General features: G+C 38.4%; 1 protein-coding gene across 1 annotated transcript in view; it reads left to right on the top strand.

The window, feature by feature from the left end:
* The window catches only part of SACM1L (SAC1 like phosphatidylinositide phosphatase), a 104498-nt gene that overhangs the window by 77841 nt on the left and 8395 nt on the right, over positions 1 to 18262 (top strand). The window contains exons 12-19 of the mRNA XM_037005606.2: positions 4485 to 4564; positions 8700 to 8798; positions 11264 to 11402; positions 13459 to 13528; positions 13653 to 13725; positions 14444 to 14537; positions 14646 to 14738; positions 15416 to 15473. Of these exons, the coding sequence (XP_036861501.2) occupies positions 4485 to 4564; positions 8700 to 8798; positions 11264 to 11402; positions 13459 to 13528; positions 13653 to 13725; positions 14444 to 14537; positions 14646 to 14738; positions 15416 to 15473 (706 nt within the window). The remainder of the gene's footprint in view (positions 1 to 4484; positions 4565 to 8699; positions 8799 to 11263; positions 11403 to 13458; positions 13529 to 13652; positions 13726 to 14443; positions 14538 to 14645; positions 14739 to 15415; positions 15474 to 18262) is intronic.

The following is an 18262-nucleotide window of genomic DNA, read 5'->3' on the forward strand; positions in this document are numbered from 1 at the left end:
CACCTCTAAAAACTGAAATCCGTCAAAGGGAGAAATAAAGTTTAAAACCTGTTGTTTATTGCTTACAAACTATAGTCCAGCGCTGTCTCTCTTCTCTGCTCCTGAAGAGGCAGAACTGACCTTCTCCCTCACCTCTCAGGTACAGATAAGCCCTCTACTGCCCAGGTAGTTACCCACTGATATGGAGATGAAGTCTCCACTCCTGAGGAATGATGCAAATACACTAAAGCCATAGTTCTTTCCACCTCTGAACGCCTATTGATATCAGATGAGATATTCTAAAAAATATTACAATTTTACCCACAGTGTTTTTATCAGGAAAGGGTGTTGAATTTTGTCAGATGCTTTTTCTACATCAGTCTAGTTGATGATGTGACTTTTTTTGTCCTCTTCATTCTGTTAATGTTGTATATTACATTTATTAATGTTTTGTATGTTGAACTATCCTTGTATTTGGGAATAAATTCCACTTGGTTGTGGTGTATAATCTTTTTGATGTGCTGCTGAATGTAGTTTGCTAGCTAGTATTTTGTTGGAGTTTTGCATCCATATGCATAAGACATACTGATCTTCAGTTTTCTTTTTTTATAGTGTTTGTTTTGGATATTAGGCCTCTTACTTTAGGAAGCCTTCCTTCTTCATTTTTTTGGAAGAGTTTGAGGAGAATTGGTGTTTACACTTTTGTTAGAAAATTTGTGAATCATCAAAATGAAGCCTTCTGGTCCAGGGCTTTTCTTTGTTACTGATTCAGTCTATTATTTATAGGTCTATTCACATTTTCTGTTTTTCCATTATTATCTAACAACTGTGTGTTTCTAGGAATTTTACCGTTTCACCTAGGTTATCCAATTTGTTGACATATAAATATTTATAGATTCCTCTTCTAATCCTTTTTTTCCTCCAAAATTATTAGTCATTGTCCTCAGGCATTGCTGATTTTAGTAAGTTGAGCCTTCTCTCTTTTTCTCTTGGTCCTTATAGCTAAGTTTGTTGATGTTTTTGATCTTTTCAAAGAATCAACTTTTGGTTTCATTCATTATTCCCTATTATTTTCCTAAACTTCGTTTTATTTATCCCTTTGATAGTTTTGAGTTTCATTTGCTCTTTCTCTTTTTCCTTAAAGTGCAAAGTGAGATCCTTAAGGTTTTATTTTTTAATGTATATGTTTACAGCTATAAATTTCCATTAGTACTGCTTTTGCTTTGTTTCATAAGTTTTGGTGTATTGTGTTTTTGTTTTCATTTGTCTCAAGATCTTTTGTAATTTTTCTTATGATTTATTCTTTAACCCAGTGGTTCTTTAAGAGTGTTTTGAACTTCCACATATTTGTCAAATTTCTAGTTTTTTTCTGTTACTGATGGTTAGCTTCATTCCACTGTGGTCAGAAAAGGTACTTCATATGACTTCATTTATTTAAAATTTATTAAGACTTATTTTGGTGTCTAACATATAATCTGTCTTGGAGACTATTCAGTGCACACTTGGGAAAAATGTATATTCTGCTGTTATTGGGTGGTTTGTTTTGTTTACGTCTGTTAGATCTGAGTGGTTTATGGTGTTTAGGTTTTCTTACAGATCTTCTGTCTGGTTGTTTCTATCCATTACTGAAAGTGAGCTAGTGAAGTCTGAGTATTATTGCAGAATTGTTACTTCTCCCTTCAGTTCTTTCAGTGTTGCTTCATATTTTTTTGTGTTCTAATATTTGGTACATATATATCTTATTTGTTACATCTTGTTGGTGAATTGACTATTTTATCAATATATGATGTCCTTCTTTGTCCTCATATAACAGTTGTTGACTTAAAGTGTATTTTGTCTGATATTAGTACAGCTACCCTAGCTCTCTTTTGATTACTGTTTGCATGGCATATCTTTTTCCATTCTTTCACGTTCACCTATTTGTGTCTTTAGATCTAAAATGAATGTCTTATACATCATATAGTTGGATCATGTTTTTTAATCCATTCTGCCAATATATGCCTTTTGACTGGAGAGTTAATCCATTTATATTTAAAGTAATTACTGATATATAGACTTATTTCTGCAATTTTGCTATTTGTTTTCTGTATGTATTATAGCTTTTTGTCTCTTATTTCCTACATTGATGTTTTCTTTTGTGTTTAGTTGATTGTCTTATTATAGTGGCACATTTTGATTACCTTCTCATTTCCTTTTGTGTATGTTCTGCAGATATTTTTTCTTTGAGATTCCCATGAAGATTACATATAACGTGGTAAAATTACAGTATCTAATTTGGATTGATACCAACTTAAATTTTATACAAAAACTCAACTCCTATAAAGCTTTATCCCTCCCCTTTATGTTATTTGTCATAAAATCCATCTTTATACATTTTGTTCCCAATAACATAGATTTATAATTATTTTTATGCATTTGACTTTTTAGTACTGTAGAAAATAAAAAGTTACAGACCAAAACTATAGTAATGCTGCCTTTCATATTTGCCCATGTATTTACCCTTACTGGAGATTTTAAAATCTTCATATGGCCTTAAATTACTTTGTAACATTCTTTTATTTTCAACCCTTTGGCATTTCTTGTTGGGCAGGTCTAGTGTTAATGAAGTCCTTGAGCTTTTCTTTATTCTGAGAATGTCTTAATTTCTATCTCATTTTTGAGGGACAGTTTTGCCTGATACAGTATTTTTGGTGCACAGTTCTTTCAACACTTTAAATATATCATCCCACTGCCTTCTGGCCTCCAAGGTTTTTGAAGGGAAATTGGCATATAATCCTATTGAAAATTCCCTGTGTTTGATAAGTTTCTTCTCTCTTGCTGCTTTCAAGAGCTCCTCTGTCTTTGTCTTTCAGTACTTTGATTATCAAGTGTTTGGTGTGGGTTTCTTTGGGTTTATCACTCTTGGAGTTTGGTGTGCTTCTTGGATTTGAAGGTTTCCATCGAACTTGAGAAACTTTTTGGTCATGTTTTTCCCTTTACTCTCTCTGCCTCTTTCTCTCTCTGTTCTCCTTCTGGGACTCACAGAATGGGTATGTTGTCCCCTAGACTCTGTTTACCTTTTTGCTTCATTTGTTTTTCTTTCTTTTCCTCTGACTTGATTATTTCATTTATATTATATTTAAGTTTGCTGATCCATTTTTATTCCTGGTCATATGTACTGTTGAACTCCTCTAATGAGTTTTGACTTTCTATTTTATATTTTTCAGCTCCAGACTTACTCTTTGGTTCCTTTGAAAAGTTTGTTTCTTTATTGATATTCTCATTTTGTTCATATATTGTTTTCCTGATTTCCTTTCACTCTGTGTTTTCCTTTAGCTTTGAGCATATTCAAGACAGTTTTAAAATCTTTTTCTAATAGTGCTTCTACAGGGATGGTTTCTGTTTAACCTTTTCCATTGACTAAGACTTGCTTTTCTATTTTTTTGTATACCTCATGATTTTTTTTGCTATAATTTGGGCAATGGATGATTATAAAATGGTAATACTGGAAGTCAAATTCTCCTTTCCCAGGGATTTGCTGTTTCTTTGTTTTCTTTTTTTATTGATGGCTGTAGTAATCCATTTGTTTTAAGACTTTTCCAAACTATTTTTGCAGAGACTGTTCCTTGTTGGGTATGCTCACTGAGATCTCTTATTCTTTTAGCTTATTTTCAGGTGATGTCTTGACAAAGATTTCCTTGAGTGCCAGGAACCAACACACACTAAGGAAAAACCAAAAAAAGAACACCTTCGTATCCCAGTCTCTGCAGACTGTTCTGTGCTGGAGTAGCCCTTCACAGATTAACTAGGCTTACTCAGAGCCTATGGATCAGTCTGAGGTGAAGACTAACGGTCTTCTCAGGACTTTTCTGAATGTGCATCTTGCCTGTGTATGCATGTAGCCTTCTTAAATCTTCCTTACATGTGGCTACTTTTGAATGTCCATATTTCCTAGAGTATCACCCCAGTTCCTCTGCAGGCATTTGATGGTCTGTTTTATGTTTTCACCCAATATCTCTTGCCCTACACATCTGTTGGTTTGTAGTCCTCTTGAGTTTTTGTAAGCAGTGTCCACTGCTTCTCCTGCCTGTGTTCAAAGTATGTGGGACAGACAAAGGAGTCAGTACTTCAAGTCGAAATGAAACAGAATTTGCAAATAAGGTCTGGTCTGCTTCCTCTGGTTTGAGGAGGGGAACCAAGAATCCACTTGCCACTGCTTAAGACTAAAATCATCACTGTACTAGGAAGGGGATGAGTAAGAGCATGTAAAATGCCACAGAATGGTTCTATAGTTTTGAAGATGGCTTTTTGTTGATTGGGCATTTTCTTGGTTACCATAAATCTTTGATTTTTTTCCAGAGCTTCCACAAATTTGGTACAGACAGTTCTTTTTTTTTTTTTTTTTTTTAAGTTTTTGCAAGGAAACAAAAGCTAGGAACTTCCTAGTTTGGTATTGTGTGGATGAATATTACTCTCTCATTTTAACTGAAGTTAAAAGAAAGCTATGGTGTTTTAATTTTTTACAGGTAAACCAGAAAGGCTCAGAGAAGCCACTTGAACAGGCTTTTGCAACAATGGTGTCTTCCTTGGCAAGTGGAATGATAAGGTACCTCACTCACTAGAAGTCTGTTGCAGGTCTTTTCAGATGAGCTGTGCACTTAAATATACAATAGTCCCTCCTTACTTCAGGAGATATATTCATAGACCCCCCAGTGGATTCCTGAAGCATGGATAATACCAAACCCTATGTATACTGTGTATTTTTCACATGCATACATAACCTGTGATAAAGTTTAATATATAATTTAGGCACAGGAAGGTATTAACAATAATTAACAAGTAAAGTGAAACAATTATAGCAATATACTATAATAAAGGTTATGTAAATATAATCTCTGTCTCTCAAAGTATCTTACTGTACTGTACTCTCCCTTATTTTGATGATATGAAATGATAAAATGCCTATGTGATGAGATAAGCAAGGTGAATAATGTAGGCACTGTGATGTAACATTTGGCTACTATTGACCTTCTGATAATATGTCAGAAGGCAAATCATCTGCTTCTAGACTACAGTTGACTGTGGGTAACTGAAGCTGCATAAAACACCACAGATAAGGATGGAATACTGTATATGGGTATATAGAGATTAGACCTATAGGTATTCCCCACTTTCTGAAAGTTCACATTATGCCATATCACTTTTACAAAAGACTTACATTAGTGTGGTAACAGCTTTTTTTTATAAAAGCAAACATCCTTTCCAGATTTCTTTTGGTTAACAAAAACAGGTACTAATGTAGGTCTTTTGTAAAAGCAAAGTGACATAGAGTGAACTTTCAGAAAATGGGGAATACTCAGCTTCATGGCATTTTGGGTTATGCAAGGTTTTATAGGAATGCTCTACTTTCAGACAGCTGAGGATATCTGTATCTCAACTTTTTTTTTTAATACTAGATGAAAGCATGATTTTGTTGGCTTGAAATTTTCTCTGGCATGATTTATATTGCAGAATAACTTCTTAAAAGTCAAGTTTTTGTAACAGTTTAGTTCTTGATTAAAATCCCGTCTTTGAGGCTTTGGGTTGCTTTGGCTATGGAGTCATAAATTACAATTCTTCATGATTGTTTGGTGTGGTCTCCATGGTTCTGATCACCACGTGAGCTGGAGTAGTTTGCTCTTGCATGGTGGCCTTGTCTGGAGCAGCAGCTTTGCCTCTCCTGTAAGTCACCAGGCAACAGTTGCAAACTGTGTAGCCTTGTCAAAAGAGAGGAACCCTAAATCATCAGTAGTTGCCCTCTGGAAAGGTGCAAGGTGAGTCAGGAGGTGGGAGGAGCGGGGGGCATGCATTGTGATATGAAGTGGTCACAGGCATTGAGGGGAAACTTTCCAAAGAAATGGTACTGGGGTACTTGGGAAGACTTTTTTTTTAACCTATGGAAAAATTTAAATGTGCAAAAATAGAATGGTATAATCTGCCTTTGGGGAGGAATTTAAGGCGCTTTTGTGCAACTCAAATCTCTAGTTCATCAGAGCCTCACTCTGTGCACGTTTCCACCTTCTCATGATGGAACTTGCCCAAACACACTTTAGGAAACTCAAGATAAGGGATTCCTGACCAGGGTGTGCCTCAGATTCAGAGGGATATACTAAGAATATGCATACCTCAGGCCTGAAAATTCAGAATCTCTGGGTTTGGAGGCTAGGATGTATATTCTGGAAAAAGTTTATCTGCTTGCTCCTGTGAACATCCCTGTTAAGACCCTCTGCCCCACAAGATTTCCATAGATAGGCTTGCCTCCAGAGTTGACTCGAGTTTATGGGAACTTCAGGCATAAGTCAGAGAGTAAAGTTATGCCCTTAGTGTTCCAGGGAACTTGGAGGACACCTACTGCTAAAGAGTGAACACCCCAAAACTGTTATTTCCCTTCTGTGAGCTTGAAAGACCACCAGACAGAGGAGCATGTTAGAGTGTATTTTCATTTTTTTTGTAAATGTATTTCTGCCAGGGGAAACAAATCATTCTATTGATTAAAGTGAAATTAAATGGTAGATTGATTGTCATCTTTCAGATGTCTATTAGACTGATTTACTTTTTAGTCTTTTAACCATTGTTACTTTGAATAATTTAAAGTTGATGAATTGGTGAATGACCAGAGAGAAAAGTCATGTGGTTGCACTTTGAGGAAAGGTGGACACATTAGCAATGGCAGGTGTATTCCTTTGAAATTGGATGAAAAAATAAGCTGTGCAAGGGATGTTTCTCAAGGGTTTTTTCCTAGAACTTTGAAACAAGTAGAACTGTTTGACTTGGGTTCAGAAGTAAAGTGATATATTTAAAATCATTTATTATCAAGATAAAGCTATGTAACACATTCTTAAAAGACATAATGTGATTTTAAATGATAGAAGCATCAGAATGCAAATGCATTTTGGTGTTAGTGGGCTATTTAAATTCTTTAACACATTTAGAGTTATTACTTATGGTTACAGCACTCCAAAAGTAACTGTCAAACTGCCACTTTCTTTCTTTCTTTTTTATAAGAGCCATCAAATTTTTTTAATGGAAAAAAAGGGAGGGGTGAGAAGTGGTATCAGAATAGTTCAAGAGAGAGTGGGTTAGTGTGTGCACTTGCCAGGCCTAGGTGCCCGCCTTCAGTGTTATAGTTTTATCATTGCCTTAAAAGACTAATAAATGAGCTATTCTTTAGTTCTTTATTCCCTTAAGCCTTTATACTTTTAGATACCCTGCTTGAAATTGAGTGTAAAATGAGGAGTTAACAGTATAATAAGTAAAAGGGGATTGGAAGATATTAATAGGAGCCATAATAAAATTATCCCAAGGCTGCTGACATGTCTTCCCATCCCAACCTAGACTGTATTCTAACCATAAATATTAGAATGTATTTCCTTTTCTTTTCTTTTTTTATTAAGGTATCATTGATATATACTCATGAAGGTTTTACATGAACCAACACTGTGGTTACCACATTCACCCAATTATCAAGTACCCCCCACACCCCATCACAGTCACTGCTACTTTCATTGGCACTGCCTTTGAAAATGCTTCCCTGCATTCCCGGTCTTCACAAAGTCTGGCCTGTGTTTTTGTACTAATTTCTAAGGATGCCATTCTTGGATAAAATAGTCATTGAGGTGGTGGGGGCCCCTTCTGCCCTGCTCAGGAGCCTGCACACTGTGGATGTCCTTTCAGTCTGTTGGATCCGTGGGAGTCACACCAGATCAGCCACCACATATGAATTTTACTCTGTAGATAAGAGTGTGGTGTCCTTCCAGTTCTCTGACTTCATGGCTTGCCTTGATCCCTGAGTAGGAAGTTGGGCCCCGTGGAATATGTGAGAATGCTCACGTGTCCGTGGTGCTCAGGTTCTCTGCCTTCTTTCTTGGATTTCAGGAATTGGGTGGTTTCTCTTTTTTTCCCTTTTTAAGAGGCAACATTTTCTAGCTTATGGTAGATCAGATCTTCTCTGTTAGATGTGTTCTAACTTTGAGGATTGTGCCTCTTATTAAGTACTAAATATCTAATAAATATTAGATACCTGAAAAGAACCTATTACAGGTTGACAAGAAAATTCTCTCTGCCATATTATGTGCCATGTATGGATATTGATAAAGATAGTGAATCGTTTGTTAGTATGAAGAATACCTGACCAGAGTGGGAGCCATCCTGCCTCTGTTCTCACAACTGCTGGTACATAGCATACATTCAATCTAATCCTCCTTAGACTGAACTGAATTTGACCTTTTGAATGTTTTAATCAATTTGAAAAGCAATAAAAAAGCACCCTGTATTTGCACATGCAAGTGGAGAATAAGTACATGTTAGGTATTCAGTTGGACAAGGCTACTTTATATTGCACACCTGATGGCTGTACCTGAGTTCACTTCTCTTAGCATTTTGCTAGGTTTTTTTCTCTGCTTCTATCTGAGGGCATCTGAAGAATACGTAAAGATAGATGAGAGAGCAAGAGAGAGAGAGAGTGCATGCATGTGTGTATGCTTCCCGCTTCAGTAGACATGAGCGTGAGAAGGTGTGTGTGTGTGTGTGTGTGTGTGTGTGTGTGTGCTGTGTGTAGTGCTAAACCCAGAGTGAAAGAGGCTCTGCTAGTCCCAAGAAATAGTATGCTCTGATCCAGAGGAAAATCAGTTTATGAAGGTATTATTAATAGAAGGAAAATGAATAATCATTGGTCAGTTTCTGAATATCTTTTCCTTTGGTAGATATATTGCCTTTGACTTCCATAAGGAATGTAAAAATATGAGATGGGATCGACTAAGTATTTTGTTGGATCAGGTAGCAGAAATGCAAGATGAATTAAGGTAAGCTATATCATTTCCCAGTGGAGGTCAAGGGAAGGGGTATGTGTATATATAATTATTGTGCATTATCTAGCAGACTAACAAATACAGTTCACTGGGTTGACAGCACTTGTCTGTACTGTTGTTTTGTTTTTGAAAGATAAGACTTGTGATTTTTAAAATAGTTTTAAACTTATGAAAACAATGCAAGGGCAGGTATTTTCATTTTTTAATGAATTATCTTCCACACATTTACACATTTTTACATAATTGAAGTTAGTTTGCTACTGTTTATCATTGTTTTCACTAAACATTTTATCACAGATATTTTGTCATTCTCCTACCTCATCTTATAATGATAGTTTAATGTTTTTTTTGTGTTCAGTCATATCATAATACAGCTTCAATTAAATGTTCTCCTTTATACCAAGCATCTAGTTTGTTTCCTTTTTTTTTCCTACCGTGAAAGATTGTGCTGCAGTGAATCACTCTAGGTACATATATTTTTACTTTATATATATTTTATATAAAAAATACAAATTGTTTTCTAAAACAAACTCTTGAGTGTAGGATTGATGAACCAAAGTGTCTGAATATCCTTATGGTACTTTCTGTGTGTGTTTACCATGCTACTCACCATATGTTCCCAGGTTTACTGTGCTCTATGCATATGTCAGTCTTATTTTAAAGCCAGAAGAAGGAATCTATAAACCATTCTGTCATTTTGTTCTGCCTGTGTGTATTTCTAACTGGCAACCCAAATGTACTTTTTAATTTTAATCACACAGTAACAGAATAAAACTTCTCATATGGACATTTGCTGTTTTCAAAACGTTTTTTTTATACATAATCAGCCACAGTTCGATATATCTGCTTTTTTTACTGTGGGGTTCTATCATGAGCAAAACTCGTGAAGGGAGAAACCATTGGCTGGGCCTGGCACTTCCTCAGAGGAGGTGGTTCCTGGGTTCACCTGTTAACCGCTGCCACACAGGAGTGTAAGAAAAAAGGGAAGATTGACACCAGAATCTCTGTCCATTGCCACTCACTGTGCTCCTGAGGGACAGCAGAGCTTTCATCAGTGACTTTCAAATGACCTCTCTGGACATTGTTTCCCCAGGGGTTTTCAGGGAAGTGGAAAGAACTTGGGCTTTGGGACCTGATACATCTCATTCTGAAATCTCAAGCTTGCCTCTTATTTAGCCATGTGACCCAGAGGCAAGTTCTTCAAACATTGGTAAAATACCTCATAGACTTAGTGTATGGTTTAGGAAATAATATTTATAAAATACCGAGTATTTATTTTAGAAGTACTGATGGAGTGCCAACAACCACATGTACTGATCCACATACGTGGATCAACTCCAAATGAACCTCACCAATTCTGTTGAACCTCATGTGGATTTTTAGTCTAAACACATTCTTTTAGGCCCTTATTTTTAAGGTCATGGTTTTTATTTAGCTCTTGGTGAATCTGTTGTTTTTCTCTCCTCCTTTTTGATTCTAGGGAATAATTGCAATAATATTAATATTATCTAGTGTTCACCTTATGCTGTGTCCATACACTCTGCTAAGCACTTGATGGGCATTATGCATTGTCTCATTGAAACCTTCAAGCAGCCCAGTAAGTGGTTCTGCCACCACCATTTTGAGGTGAAAAAAACAGTCTGAGAGATGAGGTTAATTATTTAAAAGTTACAGAGCCAGTAAGTTGCCTAAGGGGCTAAGGCTTGCTGTTTGCCTCCAGAATCCATGCTTTCCACTGCTACACTGTGTGTTGTAAAATATTTGACTTGATAAATTATCAGAGGAGATTCTTAGAAATGCAGGACACACAGGAACTGGTAACCATAGTGAACTCCAGTGCAGACGTGTGGGTGGGTAAGGGGAGAAAGGAAAACAGATTTTTCAAATAATACCATATTCTACTTTATAAATGTTTTACTATTTGAAGGTATTACCCATACTAAGAAAGGACTTTAAACTGTTTTTAATGCATAGCATCTGATGCCTGTGTCAGAGATTCTTCTTCAAGTTTATCTCAAGGCTAAATAGCTTCCCTTTTAACAAACAACTTAGGGAATTCTGATACAGATGGTACAGGGACCGTGCTTTGAGAAATCATGGTGTGTGAGACATAAAGGGAGTAACTATGTCAGAGGAAGCGTCCTTGCCTCAGGGAAACAGGGTTAAAGTCCTTAGCAACCTTTGCAGTGCTCCAGCACTGCCTATTCCCAGCTCTTAGATGAAGTGACCTCTGATGCTACTAGTTGATTTTCGCATAGGGGACTGTCTTCCGCCAGCTGTCTAAACTTCTTTTTGCCATATCATAACCAGATATACTGGACTTGACTTAACATTTCCTGCCTTACCTTTTAATTTACCAGTTTTAATGATGTTGCTTATATGAGACCTGTGATATAAGAGATGGTCCTTAGTACATTTGATGACTTTAGTATGAGGGTGTTTATACAAATATGTTTTAGTTATTTTCTAGTGGATGCTGCTGGCATGGTGGTGACGAACCAGGAAGGTGTGTTCCGCAGCAATTGCATGGATTGTCTGGACAGAACCAACGTGATCCAGAGTCTGTTAGCTCGTCGTTCACTTCAGGTGCAGCTACAGGTGCGAATTTCTTTTTTCTTTTATTAAATAAACAATGTAGTTAAAAATAAAATGTCACCTTTAAAAATATGAACAGAAAGCAAATAAAAAAAACTCAGATTGCCTCCACTCTAACCTAATTCTTTTTGTTTTTGTATCTTGCCATCCATGTATGTCACAGTTTTGGAACCATGGTCTGTATGTCTGCATAATTTTTAATTTTGTCATTTTCCTCTAGCATTATGTGTAATCCTAGATTTTTGTTTTTTTTTCCTGAGGAGTACTAGGTATTCTTCTCTTTTTTTTTTTTTAAGGAAAGCAAGGCAGAGGGTTTTATTAAGAGAGAAAGTGAGAGGACAGAGCTCCTGGAGGAGGGGACAAGAGAGTCCCCTGTGTAATCCTAGTTTTTAAGATTTATGTTGTATTATAATTTACTAAGCCATTTAGTTTGTGACATTTTTGGCTTATAAACACTGTAGAGAATATGTCTGTATATTATTGTTAACTTGAATTATTATTATTTCCTGTGGTTTAATTCCTAGAAGTGGAATTACTGGGTTAAAAAGAATATATATGTAAATAGATACTAACTTTCCAAGAGGTTCTACCAGTTTATACTGACACCACCTAGCAATAAGTGAATCCCTTTCACTGAATTTTTGCCAGCATTAGAAATTGTTATTTAAACCTAATTTTTCTATCTTAATAGTACAAAGTAGTACCTCAAGGTAGTTTTCATTTGCATCTCTTTATTACTGGCAAGAGATAATAATTCCCAGGTAAAAAGTTTCTGACACAGCTTTACTTTACCACTAAGATTGTGCTATTGAGAAAAATGGGTATAAATATTGCTTGCTGTTTCTATTTGGAATTAAGAATATATGGAACCCACATTTCCATCACACCAGTATTTGTTGTGAGCGGCAAAGTGCATCCCAAATGGTTTCCTGTCTAATTGTGAGCATTCAACTTTGTTGATGACAATTTTTTTATACCCAGGAAAGAATTTTGGAGGTAAAATACCTCCTGGCGAATGAATTGTCCTTGAATCCTAAAGTAACTCATGCCAAAGGACTGATTTTCCTATATGAGCATTTCTTAGTTTGTATGGTACTGTGTCCTTGTCAGCCTGTTGGATTTACTTCTGAGTGTATTTCTCAACAGAGACAATATAAGGAATGGTTGTTTCCAAGGCTGATTAACAAAAACCTATCTAACTAGGTTCTCTAATCTGTAGTCAGCTATTTTACATGCTAAATACAGTATTGTAAAACCACAGCAACTTCAGAGAGTCTTTGAACAGGAAGCCCTGTGGCACCAGAGCCAGTTAGCGTGGCTGTGCCCTTCCTCCTCCAGCAAGGGTGGTTTCTGCCCCACTTAAGGTCACTGAGGGCAGCCCCTTGGCTGGGTCTGAGGGTGGGACCCTCTGAGGTGCACAGTGAAGGTGGTGGTTCTTAGGGGGTTGAGGGTCCAAGACAAAGGCCAAGGCAGGGGTTCCTAATCTGTGATCAGTGAACCCCAAAGGGGAGTCCATCAGGGGATTCAGGATGCCCAGGAATCCTCAGAGCTAATACACAAAGGGCTTTGTGAATGTGCAGTTTATAGGAAGGTAAGTCTGTGGCATTCATCTGATTCTCAAAGGATTCCTGGGATGGGGGGATCCGTGTGGGGGTGAGGAAGTCTAGGAATAGTGAACTGTGAGGAGGGTAGAGGGTAAAGGCAATGGAAGGTGGGGGTGACAGGGAAGGATGACATCCTGGCAGGAATCCTACAGCTGTTTTCATCTTGTGCCTTTTCCTCGCCCCTGGTCCTGAGGAAACACACTCCTGCTGTTTCTGTGGTGCTGGGGCCCACAGGCGAGTGGGGGCAGCAGGGGAAGGACCCTCAGAGAGCCTTTGCAGCCTGGACTGGGCAGGGGGCTATGGTGAGCTGTGACCCCTTACGTACAAGGTATGCATCTCTTACCTACAGCCAGCAGCCAGGTGCCACATGATAGGATTGGGGACCATCTGCTTTCTTACTAAATCGTGAGTTCTGAAGTCTGTTAGACATGAACCTGGTGTTGTTCTTATTTCAGAGACTAGGAGTTTTGCATGTGGGACAAAAGCTTGAAGAACAAGATGAATTTGAGAAGATTTATAAAAATGGTAGGTAGTTTCTTTATATATAGGCAAATTTTTTACTCATATTTTGAAATAATCTAATATTTTGGATTTAGAACTCTAGTTGTAATTTTAATGATTATCCATTGGTTTTTACTTTTTTTCACAGCCTGGGCTGACAATGCAAATGCTTGTGCCAGACAGTACGCAGGGACTGGTGCCTTGAAGACAGACTTTACCAGGCAAGGCATGCTTTTAAAATAGCATTCCAGATCAGCGGGTGGCAGTCGGGGTGCGTGCTGGAGTCACGCGGGCAGCCCCAGCCGGCACCCACAGCAGCCACAAACCAGACCAGCCTAGCAGGAGCACCGGGAGATGAGACCAGGTGCTGCGGGGCACTTAGCCTCCTGGGTGATCTCAAGGTGCAGTGAGGGGTGAGAACCACGCTCCTCAGTTCTGACAGCCCACTGGGCACCTCAGGCACTCCCGCCCCTTCAGCGGATCTGGGCCAGGGCCTGAGATTCAGTGTCTGAAAAACACCCAGGTGGAGCTGCTGAGCTTTTGAGGACCACACTGGGTAGTGAGAAATTTGAATATCATGAATTTGTTAGATGTGGTTGGTCTTTTTCTGCTGTATGGATTCCCTGATAGCAAGATTTCTGGTCTCTCTGCTGTTTCATACCACTTCCCTTGGTGGGTGGTTTTCTGGTTCTCTTCTTATTTCTTGTCTTTGTAACTGAAACTTAGTATTTCTATTTTCTGCCTGTTTTGGTCATATTTAGAAAGGAATATGTATTTCTTGGACCTAGGTTTCTTTTGTGAGGTATCTCCTTTAATTTTCAGGGATGATTTTAAAAATCTTTGTAACTCACTCACTCCGTACCACCTACTTCTTGGTCATAAAAAGTGTGAGAATTACTATGCAAATCTGTAACTCTGAACTTAACCTCTTTTAACCAGAACTGGGAAGAGAACTCAGCTAGGACTTATAAAGGATGGCTGGAACTCACTGATACGGTATTATAAGAACAACTTTTCTGATGGATTTAGACAAGTAAGTTTGTATTTGATGCTAATTTTCTGTTATTTGGTGGCTGCACTTTTGCAGTAATGTATTCACATCTGACTTGGGGAGGTACTAATTTCCTTCTTTCTGTTCCAGGATTCCATAGACCTATTTCTGGGGAACTATTCAGTGGATGAATTAGAATCTCATAGTCCTTTAAGTGTTCCAAGGGATCTGAAATTCCTGGCTGTAAGAAATCTTTATGTTTTTCAAGTTGTTAAAAGTACTGTATCTGAAGGTGTAGATGGTGCCAACTCCCCTGGATTTAAAACATCGTATGTTGTTGTAAGTGACTGTAAATACCTGTTCCTCAAGGAGAAGATCGGGAGAGAAGAGGAAACTAGTTGGAGTGTTGTTCTCTTTCCAACTCCATTCTCTCTTGCCCCTCCTCTTGATGCTAGAACACCAGGCAGAGGGAGTGAAGGCCCCACTCCCCGTGTGTTCAGGCATTGCTGAGGGCGGACTTGTAACACAGGAAGTGAAGTATCTTTTTGTACTTCTCTCCTTTTTGACTCCTGTATTCACCAGACGTGGGCAAGAGCCTGTCTGGGGTCTCGTTCCAGTGGGCAGAGTGTCCCGGAATGGAAGGGGGCCTAGTGCCCTGGGTTCTCATCTAGGAGGACACCCCCTCCACTTAGCACTCCTTGGTTGGGTCAAAGCCATGCCTTAGATCTTGTAACTTAACCAGTCTGAAGATTTGGGCAATTGTGATTAAAACCCAAAATAAAGATGTCTTGTTGAAAAATGATATTTTGTATATTACCTTTTAGGAGAGTTCTGTTTATTTAAGCAAAGCATGCACAACGGATTTTGCAGCCATTGACTCTCACTCTTACATGCTGGTTTCTCCCCATTTTCTTTTCCAGTTGCCTATTATCATGGTGGTTGCCTTTTCAATGTGCATTATCTGTTTGCTTATGGCTGGTAAGTCTGCTCTTATTTCACATTCTTACATTGATTTCTTAGAATGTTGAACTCTCTTATGCAGCATCTGGAGTTTTGGAGTCTACTCAACACTTCATGTTTCCTGTTAAATTTAGTGACAAGTGAGCAGATGAGATTAGTGCTTAGATGTGATAAGAGGAATTGTGTACGCTTGGTAGCTTGATAATTTTTTTAATAAATGTTTTTTAAATATATTTTTCTTGTTACCAAAGCTATACATATTAATTATAAAACTACAGTTACGTAAAAAAGAAGATACTATTTATCATCCTTTCTTCCAAAAGTAAGCTAACTATATTCTTAACATTTTGATGTATTAATCTTTTTAAGTGTGTGATTTTTTTCAAATGTGAGCTATTACAGTTCTTTTTCACTGAGCAATATAAACATTTTCTTGTTATTTTATTTTTAATGGCTGTAAAGTGACCCATTTATGAATGTATAGTTTATTTAACCAGCCACCTATTGGACAAATGAATGTTATTAACAGGTTAATATTTTACTTAATAAATTTAAATAGATTGAGAGAATTGCCTGAGAACCTGAGCTAACAAGGGCTTCACTAGTTAATCATTTAAGAGTAAAGTGTCTCCATTCAGTAATATTGAGTGCTCTGGAAATTTGAGTGTGTGACTTGGTTGGTGCACTTGTGAGGTCCAGCTCAGGGCACTCGGGAAGAAAAGGTGCGCTCTAGTGTTCCTCCACCCCAAATTCCTCGGCCTAACGTTCCTCTGCCTTTGGGATCCCACCCGCTCTCGGGGCGCCGTTCGATTGCTGCCCTCTCGCATGGCACGGCGTCCCGTTGTTGTCCCGCACAGACCTAATCTTCCTCCTGATTCCCACAGCACTTTGAGTACGTCTCCTGTGGAACTTTGCCTTCTGACTTCATAAGCGCCTAGTGGTGTCCCTCTCAGGCAGCGCCCCTCTGGTGTCCTGACGTGCCCCTGTGCATTGCCCTTTCTGTGGTAATGATCGCGAACTCACTTGTTTGCCTTAACTTGGCCTTTTGAGAGCAGAGACTGTCTTACTTGTTGTTTTATCCCCTGTGTGTGCAATATAGTAAACCTTCAGCAAAAGTCTGCTGAGAAGGACTCTTATTCACCCCAAATCCCCACATTAATTCTGCTGGCTTCTTGAGGGGAGGCTCAGTAGCTATTCATCTCTGCTTTCCCCTTGGTGTTCAGCACTGTGGACAATCATGGCACAGGGAAGGAGCCATCCTGTTATTTTAGAGCAGGCATTATCAAACCTTTAAAGAGCCAGATAATATTTTAGACTGCAAACTACATATGATCTGTGTTGCACATTTTTTTTACAACTCTTTAAAAATGAAAAACCATCCTTAGCTCACAATGAAAGCTGTCTGCAGGCTCAGGAGCGCAGAAGGTGTTGTGTGGCATGACTGCATGTTCTGTGCTGGACTTGGGGCCAGAAGGGAACTGGACCAGTCAGCGTGTGCTCTGGTCCCTTAGAGGCCCTTGCTGGGCCATTCACTCCCTAGATACTCTAACATCTTTCTTAAAACAGACCCCAGGGGATGCCATTTTCTGGAAGCCACCTCACTGTTGAGTTAATTTTATTATTTAGATATGTTTTGATTGTATACTCACATTTCCCCATACAACCTCGGGGGAGGCAGGAAAGTTAAGACTCAGCCTACAGTCGGTGATTCCTTTGGAGAATGTCCTAGGTTGGGCTGGTGAGGAACTCCCTATCTTATTTTCCAAAAACAATTTTAAAACTCAGAGCTGTGAAAATTAGCAGTTACACAAATTTGGATGTGCTTTGAGTGAAAAAAAGGAGATTGGATGCTTATAGCTCATGTCACCTAATTGTTGTAAAATAATAAATTTTGTGATATTTAAAAATGTCTGGTCTGTGGACTCTACTTTGGTTTTTTTTTGGCTGAATATTTTTTAAATTTTGCTATCATTAATGTGCAATTACATGAACAACATTATAGTTACTACATTCCCCCATTGTCAAGTCCCCTCCACATATCCCATCACAGTCACTGTCCATCAGCGTAGTAAGATGCTGTAGAGTCACTACTTGTCTTCTCTGTGTTGTACAGCTCTCCCCATGTCCCCCACCTACATTATATATGCTAATCGTAATGACCCTCTTCCCCCTTATCCTTCCCTTCCCAACCATCTTCCACAATCCCTTTCCCTTTGGTAACCATTAGTCCATTCTTGGGTTTGGTGAGGCTACTGCTGTTTTTGTTCTTTTTTAATCTTTATTTTTTTATCTTATTTTTATTTTATTTTTTATTTTGGTATCATTAATCTACAATTACATGAGGAACATTATGTTTACTACACTCCCCCCTTCACCAAGTCCCCCCACATACCCCATTTCAGTCACTGTCCATCAGTGTAGTAAGATACTATGGAATCACTACTTGTCTTCTCTGTGTTGTACAGCCCTCCCCGTGCCCTCCCCACATTATGTCTGCTAATAGTAGTGACCCCCACCATTTACCCCCGCCCCCCGCCTTGTCCGTCCCTTCCCTCCCATCCTCCCCAGTCCCTTTCCCTTTGGTAACTGTTAGTCCATTCTTGGGTTCTGTGAGTCTGCTGCTGTTTTGTTCCTTCAGGTTTTTTCTTTGTTCTTATGCTCCACAGATGAGTGAAATCAGTTGGTACTTGTCTTTTTCCGCTTGGCTTATTTCACTGAGCATGATACCCTCTAGCTCCATCCATGTTGTCACAAGTGGTAGGATTTGTTTTCTTCTTATGGGTGAATAATATTCCATTGTGTATGTG

Source organism: Manis javanica, chromosome 3 (genome assembly GCF_040802235.1).
Source record: "Manis javanica isolate MJ-LG chromosome 3, MJ_LKY, whole genome shotgun sequence".
NCBI lineage: Eukaryota > Metazoa > Chordata > Mammalia > Pholidota > Manidae > Manis > Manis javanica.